Genomic DNA, 17,511 nt, shown 5'->3' with positions numbered 1-17,511 from the left:
TTACCGAATGTCTCATGTGGTGGGGGGTGCCACACCATAATCCTTTAGGATCACAACGTCTTCATTTATTGAAGAATCTTGTCATACAATCAAGCGCTTTAGAGGCCGCATAGGGGTCTATTCATCAGGCTTAGCATTGACAATGTGTAATAATAATCACACCAAACTATATATAGACCAACAGATACATGTAACCACCTATTAGAACACTCTCTGACGTCATAATGATGTCACAAACCCACCAAAAACGTTGTAAACACAAATGATGACCATCATGTACAAAGAACTCAGCAGGTAGCAAAGACATCAAACTGTTATAGCCTAGCTGACTGATATGTCCATAGATGCCATAATGAAATAAAAGATCATGGTTACATGTTCTTAGAAGAAGAAGAGAAGAACAGAAGATCAAAGCGCTGCAGCCAGCCACTTGAAAGCCGTTACTCCGATCCAGCTGTCGCTTGTTGCCACGGAGACCGGACGCCGTACATTGACGTTGTCGGGTCCTGTGTGCAGTAGCTGGTCCCGCCCACTGGCATGTGCCTAGCGAACTGCAGCGTTTTGATCTTCTGTTCTTCTCTTCTTCTTACATCATGTAAGCATTATCTTTTATTTCATTATGGCATCTATGGACATATCAGTTGGCAGGGCTATAACCGTTTGATGTCTTTGCTACCTGCTGACACTGAGTTCTTTGTACAATATGGTCATCATTTCTGTTTACAATGTGTTCCCAAGTCATCTTCCAAGATAGCATGGTCCTGGGTGCTGTCCTGGAAGATTCCTGGAAACCGAGTTACCAGGTACCTAACTCAGTTATTTGATGGGTTTGTGACGTCATTATGACCCCCGAAAGCGCTTGTTTGTATGACAAGATTCTTCAATAAATGGACATCTTGTGATCGTAAAGGATTTTGGTGTGCTTGTGATATCTATACATGATTGCAGAAAAAGAGACGGCCCCCCCTGTAAATATAAACAGAACAGCCCTTTATTGACTTCGTTGTTAATTTGCACTTTTGGTTAGTCTGTCTCCATCACAAGGAGAGCACTTACTGTATGTTCTTCTTGCAAGTACAGTTGTGCATTAGGTCTTGGTTCCTTCCATCAATCTCTCTATCCGCTTTTTCACTGACATCACCTCCATCACATTACCGATTCCAAATGGACCTAACCCCAGCCCTTACACAGGTAAATACCTTTTGTTGTGGTGTAATCCACTGATGAGACGAGGTAACCCGCAGTAGAAGGGTGGGCCCACCTCCATTTTGACCAATCTCCTCATGCTGTGCCTTTGTCTTTACCCATGTTGGTCTGAGTTATGCAGCAGTACTGGTAGTCTGTCCTTCCCTGCTGCTATGCCATAAGTTTATATCTGTGCTATCGCTGGGGAGCATTGAGGTGTTTGAATGCAGAACACTCGAGCAACATTCATGACAATCATTACATAATTGGGCCATGTTAGGGTGAAGAATAAAATAGCATATGCTTTTCACACATGGATGTACATATGTTGGAACACTGAGACTTGTCCAACCATGAGAAAAATCTCTTCTAGATTGACCGCTGGTCATTTATCTTTCTGTGAAGGAAAGGGAGGTAGACTCTATTGCACATTTGTTTCTTCCACACTTTGGGCAAGTTGAGGAAAAAAGCCCATTAACTGCCAGCATTCTGATAATGTATAGAAAGGATAGGCAGATCCCCACTTTTGGCTTTTAGTTAGTTAAGAAAATGTAATCAATTCCCTTGCTCTGAGGGAATTTTAAAAGCTCTATTGACTCTTTAGAAAGAAGAAAGAAAAGACAGTTTGTCCAGAACTGATGTTTTAATTATGAATCATTCTGTGTATTGTTTCATCCCTCTGAGGCTCAGGGGGAAAGGTCCTTCCACTCATCTGTGGAGACCCACTCCTTGTGGTGCAGTCACTGATTCTCTCTGTCTAATGCTTTTTCAGGTGTGCAAATTAAATAAAATGCCAAAGGCAGTTTGAGACCCCCATCTTCTAATAGCTGTGCTGGGTAGAAAACCCTCCACTATATGCTAATAACGGAGTATGTCTTTTTTTTTTGGGATCGACCGACCTTTTAAAGAAAACCCATAGTGAGGGAACTGCAAAGGGCTTAGTTCAGAATCCAAAGACACTGTCCAAAATCAAGCACCAGATTAGAAAAGGCAGGATGAAGCCGGATATCCTTATTTGCACAATTCTATAGGATCGCTGATTTAGAAAGTACTGAAGCCATTGAATCAAAATGACAGCCAGGGACCTGGTATTTTCAGAAGGTGCACTAAGCAGTGGCAGCCTTCATATATCACTGTAAGTTTCCTCTATGCCTTGCATCTCAATTTTACAGTGCATGTAGGATTTTACCTTGACCTAGTTTTGTTTATAGTACTTACTACTTAAGGTTCCTGTAGTATATTAAGTAGGTTCAAAGGCTACTCTGAGTATTCACTTGATGCCAGGGATTAGTCAGGTCAGCTAATATAATAGGATAGAGGCTTTCCTGTGATCAGCAGCTTCGGGAAAACGTGCTTTATTGACCAAATGATTCACTTAGGCATATTCCCGAGCCAGCTGATTTCTAGGCCTCCCAAAGGAAGAATGTTCGAGGAAGTAGAGAGCTTTACTGTATGATCCTCTGCTCTTCGAGTGGAGCGGCCATGCGTAAAAGTGCCCTAGATAATGCTGATGATGTCCTCCATCGTGTTATTTATATACCCAGCAGTTCATATAGCACAGTTCTGTGAACATATGAAAGATGCTGAGCACCAGATACACCTTTGTTAGGTGTTAAACCAGCAATCACTGCAAACCTATTATTCATATTGTGATTAGTGTCTGCACAGAGCCTGCGTATACTGTAAACTTTAATTTGCTGCACCAGCTACTGTATCTGTAATTGAAAGTTAGATCGTAAAATCTATTCTCTAACACTACTGTCATTAACATCCTAGATTGGTATCATCACTAAAACTCTGTGAAGCATTTCCCACAACCATCGAACTAACTGACCTGCTTTACCAGTTAAATGGAGCCTTTCCCTCTCAATGTGAAAATAATACATTATATCTTTGCGTACCTGTCATACTGTACACTGCTGACAAAACAGAACACCACTGTTGAACTTTGTCCTAAATTAAGTATTTTATGGTTATATGCCTTACACTTATGCAATTTAGGTATATCATGTGACAGAAACAGAACACAGTGGATTGTGCAGTACTTTGGGTGTGTATTTATACTTTGATATGTCCAATGTATAGCGATTGCATTCTAACCCCAGTTACAGGTACAGTTTTTTTACATGGTTGCATGTTGTGCGTTTGTTGGTGACTTGTAATGAGGGTTTTATCAACATTTGAAAACATTTTACATGCATTCAGATTACTTTTGTTGAGTAAATAGATCCAGATAAAAACAGCATGCAGTGTGCCATCATTTCAAACATTTTTTTATTAAAATAGACAATGTGTGCAGAAATGGCCATCACACGTGCGCTTGTTGAACATGCCATGGAAAATATCATGGGCAATTAGAGTTAGGCCCCCTTTTCTGATATAACAGCCTTCACTCCTCTAGGAAGGTATTATACAATATTGAATTTGTACCCATTGAGCCAAAAGCGCATTTGTGAGGTCAGGTACTGATGATGGACAAAAGGACCTGGATCTCAATCAGCTTTTCAGTTCATCCCAAAGGTGTTCAAACTGGTTGTGATCAGGGCTCTGGGCAGGCCACTCCAGTTCCTTCACACCAAACTCTTCAAGCTATGTATTTATGGAGTTGGCTTTGTGCACAGGGGCATATCCATACTGGAACATTGAATGACCTGCCCCTAACTGATGCAACACGGATGGAAGCACACAATTGTCTAAAATGTCTTTGGATGTTCTAGCATTATTAGTAACTACACTAGAAACACAAGCTCTCATAATTTGCAGGTATATTCACATATGTCTGCCTATATAGTGTATTTTTGATCATGCAATCAAAGCTTACTTGAAAAAATCTTTTTTGTAGTGATTGCTGCTTCCTGGATTCCCAGTGTGCTTTGCCTCTCTTTCCCTGCTGCTTTATGTGATGGAATCTCAATGTCTCAAGACTACATGCATTGCTTCCAACAAGCAATGATAATGTAACATTGTTCAGATGTTGAGTTGTAGTTCAGACGGCATGCTCTGTAAGAGATGACACAAGGAAGTTACAGGGCTGAGTGAAATTGTGTCAGTGCATTGAGGAAGTACATCCTATGGGCATCTTCAATACGTCAGTTTACAAACTTCTAGATGAATATGTTTATTAGGAGTTGGATAGAACTTATCGACATTTATTATAGAAATGTATATAATTTACATTTATTTAGTGGCCAATAGCATACAGAATGTAATATCCAAAAATACTACAGCATCCATATGCAGTTTTTTTTTTTACATTGTATATGTTTTAGTAAATAGTGCAACATACTGTATATTCACCCAGGGAAATGCCTACACACTTACAAGCTCATGTGCAAAGTACCGCTGGGAGTGACAATTACATTATCAGATTCCCAGAATGCAGCCCATGCCTAGGTGGTGCTGAATGGTCAGACTTTGTGTTACAGATAGACTCCCCTCTTCCGAAAAAAACAAACCCTTACATACATAAACCTAAAGTGTAAGTCCTTTCATGGAAAGTGCCAAGCCCACATTCATACATGTCTCTAAATGGCAGTACCTGTATAGGCATTGAAGAATTTGTATGTTTCTCTTCTTCCATATTATTTGCTATTTGCATATTATTTGCTATTTCATGCTAAATGCAGTTTTTTAGGTCCTCTGTGGTATTACTCATCAAGAAGTCTGTAAACATTGTGAGATATGAGAGGCTGAGAGATCCCTTAGTTCTGCTAAGCATCTGACATGTTTACATATTCATCCGAATGTCTGTGTTTTCCACCATTATATCCCTTCATGTATTTATGTATCTAAAAGATTGCATGCTTTTATAGGTATGGCTATAAAAAAGCGCTGTTTTGGGACCTAATTGCCATCTCTGCGCCCATCCTGATCTTTTTGCATCTGTATGTCCCTGCCTCCCACTGAAACATATTCATAGGACCGCACTAAATTGTTTGTAAGCTTGACGGTGGAAGATCATGAAATTCATTTGAGTGCATTAAAGTGTCACTCCGGCTTTCCATTTAACAATCTCTGGTATTTTATGTGCACTTCCAGCATGGGTGGTAATGTCCTTTCTAAGTTCCTTGCAAGGATATGGAGCTGTTTGCTGGCTGACAGTAGTAAATAGATACTCCCTGTCAGCCAATTTATATTTCTGAATCTTTTTTTCTCCTGTTGTGTAACAGATGCATTTTGTGAATTTATGTGTGCTTGAGCTGTGTGGTGTATATACTAGTCTTCCTTCTTTTTATTTATTTTACTTTTATTTTTTTCCTGCAGACTAAACTTGCCAATGGCACTTCCAGCATGATTGTGCCCAAGCAAAGGAAGCTGTCCGCAAACTACGAGAAGGAGAAGGAGCTTTGTGTTAAGTACTTTGAGCAGTGGTCCGAATGTGACCAGGTGGAGTTTGTCGAGCATCTCATCTCACGGATGTGCCACTACCAACATGGACACATAAATACGTATCTTAAACCAATGTTACAAAGGGACTTTATCACTGCACTGCCAGGTAAAACGTGTTCCCTACCTATATCTAGATATCTAGATATATATATCTAGATATATATACACACACACACTTGTATACTGTATGTATAACATTTACTACAAATTATGTATCACATTTGCATTATGACAATTTATTTTTAAGCATATGCTTGACCTACAATTTTTCATGCTGGCTCTGTTTGGCAGCTTTCATCAAAGCCAAGAAGCGAATCATCAGTAACACCCCAAATGCAACTTTATTTTTAATTTTTTTAGCCACGTGTCAGTTCCACATTGAGTTGTGCACTATAAGATTTGTAATGCGTCGGTCCATGCAGTACAACGCACAGGGAAGTGCTCTTGTGTGAACAGATGCTCTAAGAATGGTTTTATTAGACTCCAGTGAAGCTGCAGTCATATATGCTTGCTGTGTGAACAGCAGAATCATACATTTGAATGTTAGTACATTTATTGATTACAGGTATTTATGTAGTGCCGACAATTTTACGCTGCACATTCACATGCGCCCTGCCCTCAAGGAGCTTACAATCTAAGGTTCCTATATCACATGCATACATACAAGGGCTCATTTAGACAGGAGCCAAAAGGGCAGCCATCAGAAATTTTGGGGCCCCTTACACGGCTTTAGGCTCTAACTCTGGGCTTGGTGACCCGCTGGATGCAGGACCCACCTGAGAACCTGCAGAGCCCACCATAGATGCTGCACAGCCCATCTGATACTCTTTATGGTGGGCTCTGCAGGGGTCCCAGGTGGGCTGGTGACCTGTCTTCCTCTGCCGCTTGACTGGCCGGAAGTGATGTGATGTCACTTCCGGCTGGTTACGAGAACAGAAGAGCAGCGGCACCGATGGGGCCCCAGCCTGCTCTGATGCCGCTGGATCGGCAATGCAGGGTCCCGGCGCTGCTAGGGCCAGGCCTCCTCCAGTGCTGCGGGGTCCCGGCCACCTCCTCGCCTGTCACCGTCGGCCGATACTCCTGTAGGGGGGCCGTGCGGGCTGCTGGTATCGGCCGTACCCCCTGATGGCAGCCCTGGGAGCCAATTAAGCTAGCAGCATGTCTTTGGAGCATGGGAGCACACCAGAGCAAGCACAGGGAGAACATGCAAACTCCTTGCAGATAGTGTCCTGACAGGGATTTATACCGGGACCCAAATACTGCAAGGCAGAAGTGCTAATCACTAAGCTGCTGTGCTGCCCACATAACACAGATCTGTAAACCAATAAGAATTGTTTGTAGTCGTGTGGAAAGTGAATACAAAAATTTTTTTTTAGACTAAAGTGTTAAAAGTGGACCTTTACCTCTTTGACTGAAAATCACATCAGCATACAGCTCTGCATGCTGATATAAAATCATCTTACATTTGTTATATAGCCAAACATAATTTTATTTTATTTACAATTTCTTTTTTTCCACTTCCTGGTCCTCTTTGGCACAGATGATGTAATTGTACCCAAGCATTGCATCTTAGGAAGGTTAACAGAGCATTCTTGGGAAATCTCATCTGTAAGGCATTTCCTCCCCTGAGATGATGTACAAAAAAACACACACCTGCACTGTAGCGTGACATACTGCACAGATGTGAATTCTGTGTTTGTGGTCAAACAAGTACAGGTGCACGTTTTTGTTTGTTTTAAAAGCAATACGCTGCCTTACAATTAGCCTCAATGCATGAAACGGTGTGAATGTGACTTTAAACTCCCAACCTTTCCTGCTCCCTGCTGCTATAAACTGATGAGCAGGTCTGATTTATGTTTTTTGCATGTTGTGCTCTATTAGTAGAGCACACAGAGTTCCCCAAATCAGGACCCTGGATGATCCAGACTGACTTTTTATTGGGAATGGGGTGCTTTGGCTTGCCTCTCCCACTGCTATGACTCACTATTAGACAGTGAGCTCACCCATCACATCTGGCATCCACAGAAGCACAGAAAGTGGTTAAGAAAGACCAAAACACTAATTTGCATTAGAGAGTGCCTCAGTTTCAGACTCCTGAGTAGGATTTTACCTGCAGGCATCTGTAATGCAGTACTAAGTCAAGTTGACTAGAAGAAAAGCTGAAAGTTCAGTGCTGACTTACACCGCTGCTCGCATTTATTTTAGCGCATAGTAGAGGGAACGCTCATGTGCGTTGAGCCATTAAGCTCAATTTACTCGTTTGGCTCTTAGGGAGCAGTCCTGGAGTATTCATTAAACTTAACAAGACTTACTTTCCAATTCTTCAAGGAAGGCTTTCCTCATGGAAACACGCAAGCAACTATTTCTCCTTCCAACCTGCAAATGCTAGTTGAGTGGCTTTCATGCTGACCCTCTGGCTTCAATACCTTTGAGTATGTAACCCGAACAGGTATGCAAACTTCTGACTTTGATCTGACTTTTATATGTACATGTCTCATGTCATGATACTGAAGTCATAAAGTCAGCATAATAGCCAGGTACCTATCATTTTCAGGAGGATGCGAGCTATACCAGGCCCCATATTTCTTTTGGGAAAGGTTTGAGCTGGTCATAGACCTGAGAATAAGGCCATCCAATCTGTCCACTCTCTTGGCCAGGCCAACCAGCAATCATCTCAGGTGTATTGACAGACACCAATGTATGGCCATCTGATCTCAGGGGAGAATGAGAGCAATCAGAAAAGATAGAAAATTTTGCTTGACTGCTAAACTCCACCAGAGAAAATAGAAGCTGAGATGTCTTGCAGGAAACTCTCTTCTTCATAACACCCCAGGTTGTGGGTGGCCCATCACCATCCTCCTGATCAATGTACGCCAATTGGCCTTGCATTTTACTTGATGACTTCAGTATGCAATCTGCTAGCTGGGAGCATCTTTGATATACGTGTGTGTATGTATGTATGTGTATATATGTGTGTGTTCGGCTAGCAAACTGCATACTGATTATAGAAACTTTCTTTGAGATGACCATAATTATTATTATTATACTCTCAAACTCTTTTTCAATAATTAATCCAGATCAGACAAATTATACATTGCCCAGCAAAGTTTTTCTTTCCATTTTTGCACAAACACTTAGTCATCCTATTTCTGGACAGCTCCAACTCTCTCAGCTCAGCTTTCCCGAACTTCGTGTCTAGTACAAGATCACAAGGGACAGAGCAGTCTCCAGCAGATGTCCATCTACTAACTTGGAGAAGGGAGGAGATAGGAGCAGGGGAGTGACTTGTTTTGCTGTGTCTGTGTGTTTGTGAAGACGCACACAGCTTACTAGCACACACAAGGGTGGCTCCATGGGACCCTGCAAGGGAAAAGAGCCAACCTAAAATAGGATATCAGGACCAGTGCTCAGAGGACTGGCTGATTTCTACAGGAAAAAAACTTTTAAACATCAAGGAGCAGCATCCATTTTAGGGGTTTCATCATCATTAAAGTCAAAAGGTTTTTAAGCAATTTCACACATCACTTCAACTCTAGCCTTGCCTTCAGTCTTGCACAGGCTCCTGTACTTAAAATTGCATACTCTGAGGTTACTACACACCATGGCCTTCTCACAGTGTGCATTAGAAGCTGCAGTCATATAAAGCCTGCATCATTTCCTGGCTAGAGAGCATGCAGCATCAAGTAGCTCTCTCCACCCCCGACTGTCCCAGACTCTTTTATTCACCGTATCTCAGTTATTTTAGTCAGGATCCCATCATCACATATGGACATTACTAGGAACACCCACATCCAACCATCAAGGCATTTTAATATTTGCCTAACTCCTCCCAAGAGCCAGCCACTGCTTGCATAGGAACTGAGGAGTCTTGAGGGGAGTACTAGGGCAGGGTGCTACAATGTCTTTAGGAAGCTATATAGAGCACCCCGCCAGCCCCAACCACCAGCCATGATCTGTATAGAGAGGCAAAGAGACCCAGTGATGATATCACTGGGTATGAAATACTGTATAGTGGGTGATAAAAAAGCAGAAAGTTTTTATTTAAAAATTTCGTTAGCATTTCAATGGGATGGGAAAAACCCAGGGACGGCAAAAAAAAAAATACAGCTGTAAACTTTAAATATATTTATTTATTAAATTGCACCATAAGCAGCATCTATAGCACCAGTTAAGAAGTGGGAACTTTAGTAAGATCATACAGAGAGGGTGTTAGATAGGCATTTAGAATGTCAGAAGATCTTGAAAGTCTCCTCAGCAATGTGCATGCAAGTTAGTCACAGCTGAAGAATTGTCAGACTTTTTACTTTTTTTTTTTTTTTAAGCCAAATGTACCAAAGTACTGAAAGTGGCTGCTTTGTTAGTGACCAGCAGATGGTTAAACCGAAGCCAGCCTGCCTCAACAGAAGCAAAGACATGTACCAAAGTGTTACGTTTTAATGGCGTTTATGCACAGTCAGTTGTCAGCTGGGTTGGGTGGCTGGGGGCCAGTTGTCCCTCTGGGCTGGTGAGATTTTAATGGTTTAAGCCCCTGGGGTGCACCACTTGTCCACCACAAAAGCAGATGCAATTAAGCTTTCAGCTGCTCTGGAGCCTCTTGGGATACACCCTGTGTCAATCATATGTTTTACGATGAAGTTTATTACATAGATCAGCTTGGCACAAGATGTTCCGCTGCAGTTAACTACACAAATAACATTTCAGATTTACAATTTCATTAGACAAGGGAGGAATAGGCAAGTATGGATGCTGCTAGGGAGAATGTTAGGGACCTGGGTTTCTTTCCAGTTTCCCTTCATTAGGTTATCACAAAAAAAGACCCATCGTTCCCATTGTTGACCTAATTATTCATATGCCAAATGGCTTTTACATCCTTCAAATTAAATCAGATCCAGAGTTCACAACTATTGCGGGTTTATTTGTTTTATTAGGATTACCTGACATGCGCATCCATTACTCCAGAGCTCCAGATTAAACAAATAGCTATAAAACATATAAATGACTTTTCTCATAGAGATGAGAATAATGGGGAATTAGGCAAAATGTTTGCTGGATCTGGTGAGGATGTGGATGCCCCAGAATACCTTTAGAATACAGTACAGAGTATACCCCTGCTCAGTTGATGGTGGGGGGGGATAGGTCCCAGCCAGTTAGCTATTGCTCCACTGACATAAGGCACTGGGCAGTGTGCACCTATTTCTTCTGTCTTTCTAGTGGATATCTCTTGATAAGTACTGCCTACTTAACTACAATTACACATAATATCATTAAATACATCCCCAATATAAGATCATTATATAATTATATTGGGGGATAAGGTATTTTTAATTACCAATTTTTCTAAAGAAAAAAAAGCATGAATAGTCAGTAGCTGTTTAGTTATTTGCTGGATAGATCTCCGTTCGTTCTTAGACCATTCTTCCTTTACAACAGATATACCCATGTGCTTTTGGTTTCTTTGGTTCCTCTAATGTTTGGCCATACCTCCCAACTATTTCTCATTTGGATCCAAATGCCACTGTTCCTCTTTCCTCCTCCAGTAAAGGAGAACTATGAGGTGAGTGATTTACACTCATCTTCATTGTTGGAGCCGACGTGTGATGATGAAACTGTCATACGTCGGCTCTGTTGATCGGGAAGTGAGCGAACACATACCGTCACTCGCTTCTCGATCATCTCCCTGCAGAGAGCGGTGACTGTCAGTCATCACCTCCTGCTGGGTTCTCCCCTTCCCTCTCTGTTTCTCCAGCGTTGACTGGATGGATGGATGGGGGAGGGGGCGGGCACAGCTGGCTCTGTCTCTAAATAGGCAGAGCCCACTGTCAATCAGCCAGCTGGGTGGATCTCGGCAGTATTGTCGGGATCCATCCCGGCTGCGGCACTCTCATGGGAGGACGTTAGAATATGTCTTCCCGTGACCCTAAAGAAAAAGAGAACTATGGGATAAAAAGGTTACCCCATATTTCTCTTTTAAGGTAATGGTGGAAAACAACAATTCTGTGTTACCAATCATTTTGTGGCATATACATTCTTAATGGTCCACATAACTGGTGGTGTGTCTAAATACATTGTGCTGAAGGTGTCCCTCTTTCCCATCTCAGAAAGTTGGGAGGTATGCATTTGGCAGCTTTGGCATCAAACATCATAATCGTTCAGATTTGGGTGTACACATTCTCTGTGTTAAGATGGGGCTTGCCAGCTTAGAGGCGGGGTTGGGCCAAGTATGCCCAGCTTGATAAATATACACAACAGTGACCAAGTGATGATTTTCATACACAGTTAAGTGTCATAATAATCCACCCGCAGAGTCACCAGAGTCCACCACACTTCTTAAATAGACAAGTAAAATTTTCCCATTTTATAGTATCTTGTTTCACTTATTGTCTCATGTGATTTGCACATTACAAAAAAAATGGTAAACGGTGAGGCTTGGCTGTAGAGAAATAATTTGTATGAGTGAGTTCCTAATTTGGAGACATTAAATCGATTCAAAAGAAGACATACATAGTATTTTACATGCTTTTATGAGAATCAGCTGATGGAGTCTGCCCCCTTGTGCATGTGATCCATGTTCACTCGTACTGTGGGGGAATAGTTTAAGATCAGTGTAGCAATTGGAAGAAAGGAAGTTTTATAGTAGCTGCTTTTTTCTTTTTTTTTCTCTCCCATCGGAGGAAACTCGTAATATACTGATCATGCTACTAAAATGTGACATGTACAGAAATAACCTCCTGCAAGCTTTTATTTATTTTATTTTCGTACTCCCTTACCGCTAAACAGACGCACGCCGAGGTTATGAGTGCAACTATCCTTGTTTTATAGACTTCTGCTCCTTTGAAACTTGACTTGAGATTAGGCTTGAGTGGGTGGCTGAGAACTTTAATAGCCAAGCCCAATTTTTTCTAAAGAGTGTATAAAACCCCCTTACTGTATGCAAATGTGAAGCTACTAATACAAACTACAGGACATTAATCTGGCTTTTAAACTGCTCCATTTGTGCTTCATTTTTGTTCATCCGCCGAGTGGACTTTGCAGGAAGTGTATTCTGATTTAGTGCTGTTAATGAAGCAAGTCATTACATGCAGGTCCCTTTTTGAAGCAGCATTCTCGGCTGTGCTCGTTTAAAATGTCATTTATTAGTGTTTTGCGTTGTCAAATTGTCTTTAGTTAGCTATATGTTATCTAACATCTTAATGGATGTTGTACCTCACCCCCTTTATATATTTGTATATATAATGCCCCGATATAATGTAACGTTGTTACTTTACATTATTACTTTTTGTCTATTGTATTTTATTAATCTGCAGACCAAAGGGATCTGTATATGATGTCAGTTAGGGCAACCTAACAAGTTAAAATAGCAACAAAACAAAAAATTACATTGTTTTTTTAGGTTTGTTACTTTTTGAAAAATATAAGATAATTTTTTGCAAGAAAATTAATCAAAATAAAGCCTTGTTTGTCCTTAAAAATATGATTAAATAAAGTTTTTCTCATTCTTCATTTGATGGTGTTTAGGTGCTAGCTTGGAAATACTATTTAGAAGAGTTCTTTAAAGAGACTGTTACCTTGCCCATTCAGGGCAAAGTGACAGGTTCTCTTTAAACCCACCCGCCTCCCTTCCGATCCAGCTATATTCACTTTCTCATTGCTTCCCTGCCGCTCCTTCCTTTTGTTGCAGCCTCTGCAAATTCCAGGTTTTGGCTTGTGTCAAAACTTACAGAGAGAAGTGGCGTTAGGCCCAAGCACCGCATCATGGGAGGAAGCCACAAGTTCCCCACAACCCTGGTGGCTGTAATGTAGGGAGTGGCAAAGGAGTGCTGTAATGGGTAAAATAACAGATTAGGGGCTGGGCTTTAAAGAGACTCTGTCACTGCAAAGGTCCTGCCAAGGTCCATTCCTTTTAGCCCTAATCCTTATTCCTACCTAACTAAGTCATTGACCTTGAGGAAACATGCGTCCAGTGATCTCTGAAAAATGTAGAGCTCCTGTTCTTGTTTCAGATTAGTGGTATACTATACAGTGGTATACTATACAGAAAGTCCTGGCTCACACCTTTTGTTTTTTTGTTGCGTTTTTCCATTGAATTCTGTTACGTATGTTTTGATGAAAGTGAATCAAACATACAACAAACAGGATTTTATTTACCCCACCACACATAGAACGCCCTGGTGTGAAAGGGTGCTAAAGCCATAGATGACAGCCCTGGAACATGTACTCTTGATAACAAGCCTGCAATGTAGGGCAGCACAGTGGCTTAGTGGTTGCAGCACTGGGGGTTCCTGGTTCGAATCCCAGTCAGGACACTATCTGCAAGGAGTTTGCATGTTCCCCCTGTGCTTGCATGGGTTTCCTCCAGGTACTCCGGTTTCCTCCCACATTCCCAAGACATGCTTGACGGTTAATAGGCTCCTGTCTAAATCCGCCATGTATGTGAGATAGGCACAAGGCACCTTATATTGTAAGCTCCTTGAGGGCAGGGACTGATGTGAATGTGCATTATGAAAAGCTGTGGAAATTGTTGGCAGCATATAAATACTTGTCATAAATGTAATTTGCTGTAGTGCTTTTCTTCTTTTATTTTTGTGACCTTAGGCATAGTCTTCATAACATCTCTTTGGTCTAACGTGGCTTATCCTGATACCGGGGGCTCTCTGGCTGCTCCCTCAATATTACTCTGTGTGTATTCTCTTGTTACTTCGTTTTGATAATAGCTGTTGAAATCCATGCAGATTGCTTCCACTCCTCCCTGACCACTTCCTCAGAAATCAACTGACCTGACTGGCAGATTCACAGCTAATGCAGTTAAAGAACCATAAAGCATATAACTGATCATATGTAATGGTTCTTTGCAGCCCTTACAAACATGTGCGTAAATGTTTCCATAACTTGGCAAGGTTGAGACTTTTGAAATCTCAATGTTTCTTTTTGATTTAGTGCAAGAATTTATTTCATTTGTTACAGAAAAACTGTTCGAGAAGTAAAGTTTGTTTGTCTCTTTGTAAATTATTAATGTCTGCAGGAACGAGAGTGAGAAAGCAATTCTAGAAAGCTTTAGTTTTCTTCTACCTTCTCTATGTCTCATTTTGATCATGCTGCTTTTCCAGCTCGTGGACTGGATCACATAGCGGAAAATATACTCTCCTACCTGGATGCCAGATCACTGTGTTCAGCAGAGCTGGTGTGCAAGGAATGGTACCGAGTGACCTCAGATGGTATGTTGTGGAAGAAGCTCATAGAGAGGATGGTCAGGACAGACTCATTGTGGAGAGGGCTGGCGGAGAGGAGAGGATGGTAAGTGCAGACCCTTCAGCATGACCCATTTCAATAGGTGCCCAGCTGCTGAACTTTTCTTATTAATAAAAACTCAGGTCTGGAAAGATGAGGTGGTGTTCTACTGCAAGGAGCTATTAAAATCGAACTGATGGCAGACTGTTTTTTAGTTTGGTGTAGAGTAAGGCAGAGTTTTAACCCCTGTCAGCTTTTTGTTGTTTAATGGAAAGAGTATATCTCCATAACAGGGATACAGACGGCAATACAAACCTGACAGGTGTTCTAAAGTTCAGCTGCACTTTAAGTTTGCTAAATTAACATTAACATTTTCCCTTCTTTCCCTGAAATTGCCAAACAGCTAATGAGCATTATTCCTGAAAACTGGGTTGTCTGTACCCCCACCCTCCTCTATAGCATACTAACTGAAGGGATTACTCCTGTTGCATTGTGGGAGTTAAACTTTTTGCCCTCCGGTTCAGACATGCTAAGTTATGACTGTGGAGGAGGGGAGGTCATACACATAATTCCATATGATACGAGGCATGAGGGCCTCATATATCATATGACCGGTTTAGGTACAATCAGCTCTTAGTGCACTCTCTTTAGTTTCAATGAAAACATTGCACAATATGCATCACAGTCCTCAGGACATTCACATCTCTACTCCGGCAAACCTCCACTCAACATAGCAAATCTGAATTACAATCAGAGATCAATACTATTCAATTTGTGTTAAGTGGCAATGTATCCATGTCTTGCTTATAATGAACCAGGGCTTTATTGAAGAATCTATGAACAGGACGGCAAACACAAATCAACAAATCAGGTTTTAAGTCAATGTTCCAGGATGACTATCATTGTTGTATAATGTAAAAAAGAGAGGAAAGAGGGAAGAGATATAGGATGAAACCAAAGTCTTGTGAGGATAAGCCAGGCAATGTAACACCAGAGCCACTAGCCTCAGGTCCCACTAGCAGTGCCACAATGGAATCATGTCTACTCTTTAGAGTACAGACTGCTATGCTCCAAGAACGCTGTTCACCTTTATGATAAAAAGTCAATTGGGTTTTTAAAAAAACTGCAGAAATTAAAAATAATTTACCTTTGCACTGGGCCTACCCCTCACTGCAAGGGTTAAGTGCTCATTTTGTCTAGTGGGCTCAAATAAAGCAGATGTGCTTACCTGATCCTCTGTCCCACAGCGGTCAGCACCCACCTCTCTCTGCTCTGACTGGAATGCCCCTTGGCATCCTTATGTCTAATACAAGTCCATAGACCTGCATAAGACATGATTATGCCAGGGGTCCATAGACAGCCAAAGCAAAGGAGAGAAGATGCTGCAGGGACCAGTCTAGCAGCCTAGATAGAGACACTTGAGCCTACAAGTTATTTTGCGTTGCACAGTGCTCTCATCCTAGTATGTTTCAGGTACTGGGGGCTACAGTGTTAAAATGATACAAGAAGTGAGACTACATTGAGGACATCACCAAGTTTGTAATGCTCATAGATAGCCCAACAAATAAAACTGTTGCTGGAAAGGCGACTCAGAAAGCTGCAAATTGCAATGCCATAGACCTCTAGCTATACCATGTGGCAGGGGCATGTGAGTCACAAGAATGGATAAACAGAATTACTGTACAAATATATTTGTAGGTACAGCTAAAGCTGGTAAAGCTGTTCACATATGTTTATTTCATTTGTGTATCGATCTGGAGCTCAGCTTTTATGAGATCTTCGAAGGGTGACTCGTTGGAGGTACTTGCAGATGAATGTTTTATAACTCTAGTGTCTTGCCTTTCCTTAGGTTACTAGTTCCTGTTTTCCCCAGCTGAGTAAGATTTGATAACATTATAGTGTACACAAACATAATGATGACATATTAACAAAATAAATAAAGGAATAGTGCTATAAATCTGTTAGCACTCATGTATTGAAGGATTGCTTATGTAGAACAGCACATAAGATGCTGTGTAGTGAATGTTCACTGGAAGCAGGTAATGTTACTATGGCTTTTTGTTAGACGCAACTGAAATGTAGGTGAGTTCATGGCTTTCCGGTACAACTCCAAATTAACTGATTCTCCTTAACATGTGAATAGATAATCTCCACATTCCTGAATTATGGGGAATGCTTGAGCCAACCTATGCATATTTAGGAGAAACCGTTAATTTACAGAATATACAGGGATATGGGAGATGTTAGCAACATAAACACACATAGATAGATAGATAGATAGATAGATAGATAGATAGATAGATAGATAGATAGATAGAAAATTAAAAGGGACTTGTGAGCAGGGCTGGGATGTGAGTGATCAATCCTGACCAATTCTTACAGGATATGAGTTTCAATCCTTTGCCCTGTGTGGTATAAGGAAAGATTGTAACTTTTCACTGCTGAAAGATTCTGGAACTTCGAATGGATGTTCTCATTTCCCTTCCGATTTTTGCACTGCAGCACAGTGTATGCATTGTTTGCTCAATAGTGCTCACAGCCTGGTAGAGATGCTCTTTTCTTATCCATGTCTACATTCCCACCACAAATTTGACCCTAGTAGTGTCCGCACAACACTAACACTCTCTTCGCCCTGGTGTATCTGTTTGCTCCGCTGCCATTTTAAGCAGTAGCTTCTCTGGCAGCTCTCCTACAACTGTCTGCACTACATTC

General features: G+C 41.3%; 1 protein-coding gene across 1 annotated transcript in view; it reads left to right on the top strand.

Moving 5' to 3' along the window:
* LOC108798513 (beta-TrCP-like) overlaps nucleotides 1-17,511 on the top strand; it is a 161,865-nt gene that overhangs the window by 105,169 nt on the left and 39,185 nt on the right. The window contains exons 4-5 of the mRNA XM_018570274.1: nucleotides 5,449-5,680; nucleotides 14,679-14,865. Of these exons, the coding sequence (XP_018425776.1) occupies nucleotides 5,449-5,680; nucleotides 14,679-14,865 (419 nt within the window). The remainder of the gene's footprint in view (nucleotides 1-5,448; nucleotides 5,681-14,678; nucleotides 14,866-17,511) is intronic.

The sequence above is a fragment of the Nanorana parkeri genome, unplaced genomic scaffold, assembly GCF_000935625.1.
Source record: "Nanorana parkeri isolate BGI_ZX_2015 unplaced genomic scaffold, ASM93562v1 scaffold1493, whole genome shotgun sequence".
Lineage (NCBI taxonomy): Eukaryota > Metazoa > Chordata > Amphibia > Anura > Dicroglossidae > Nanorana > Nanorana parkeri.
The sequence above is the reverse complement of the archived record's forward strand: the minus strand, read 5'-3'. Positions and strand labels throughout refer to the sequence as shown.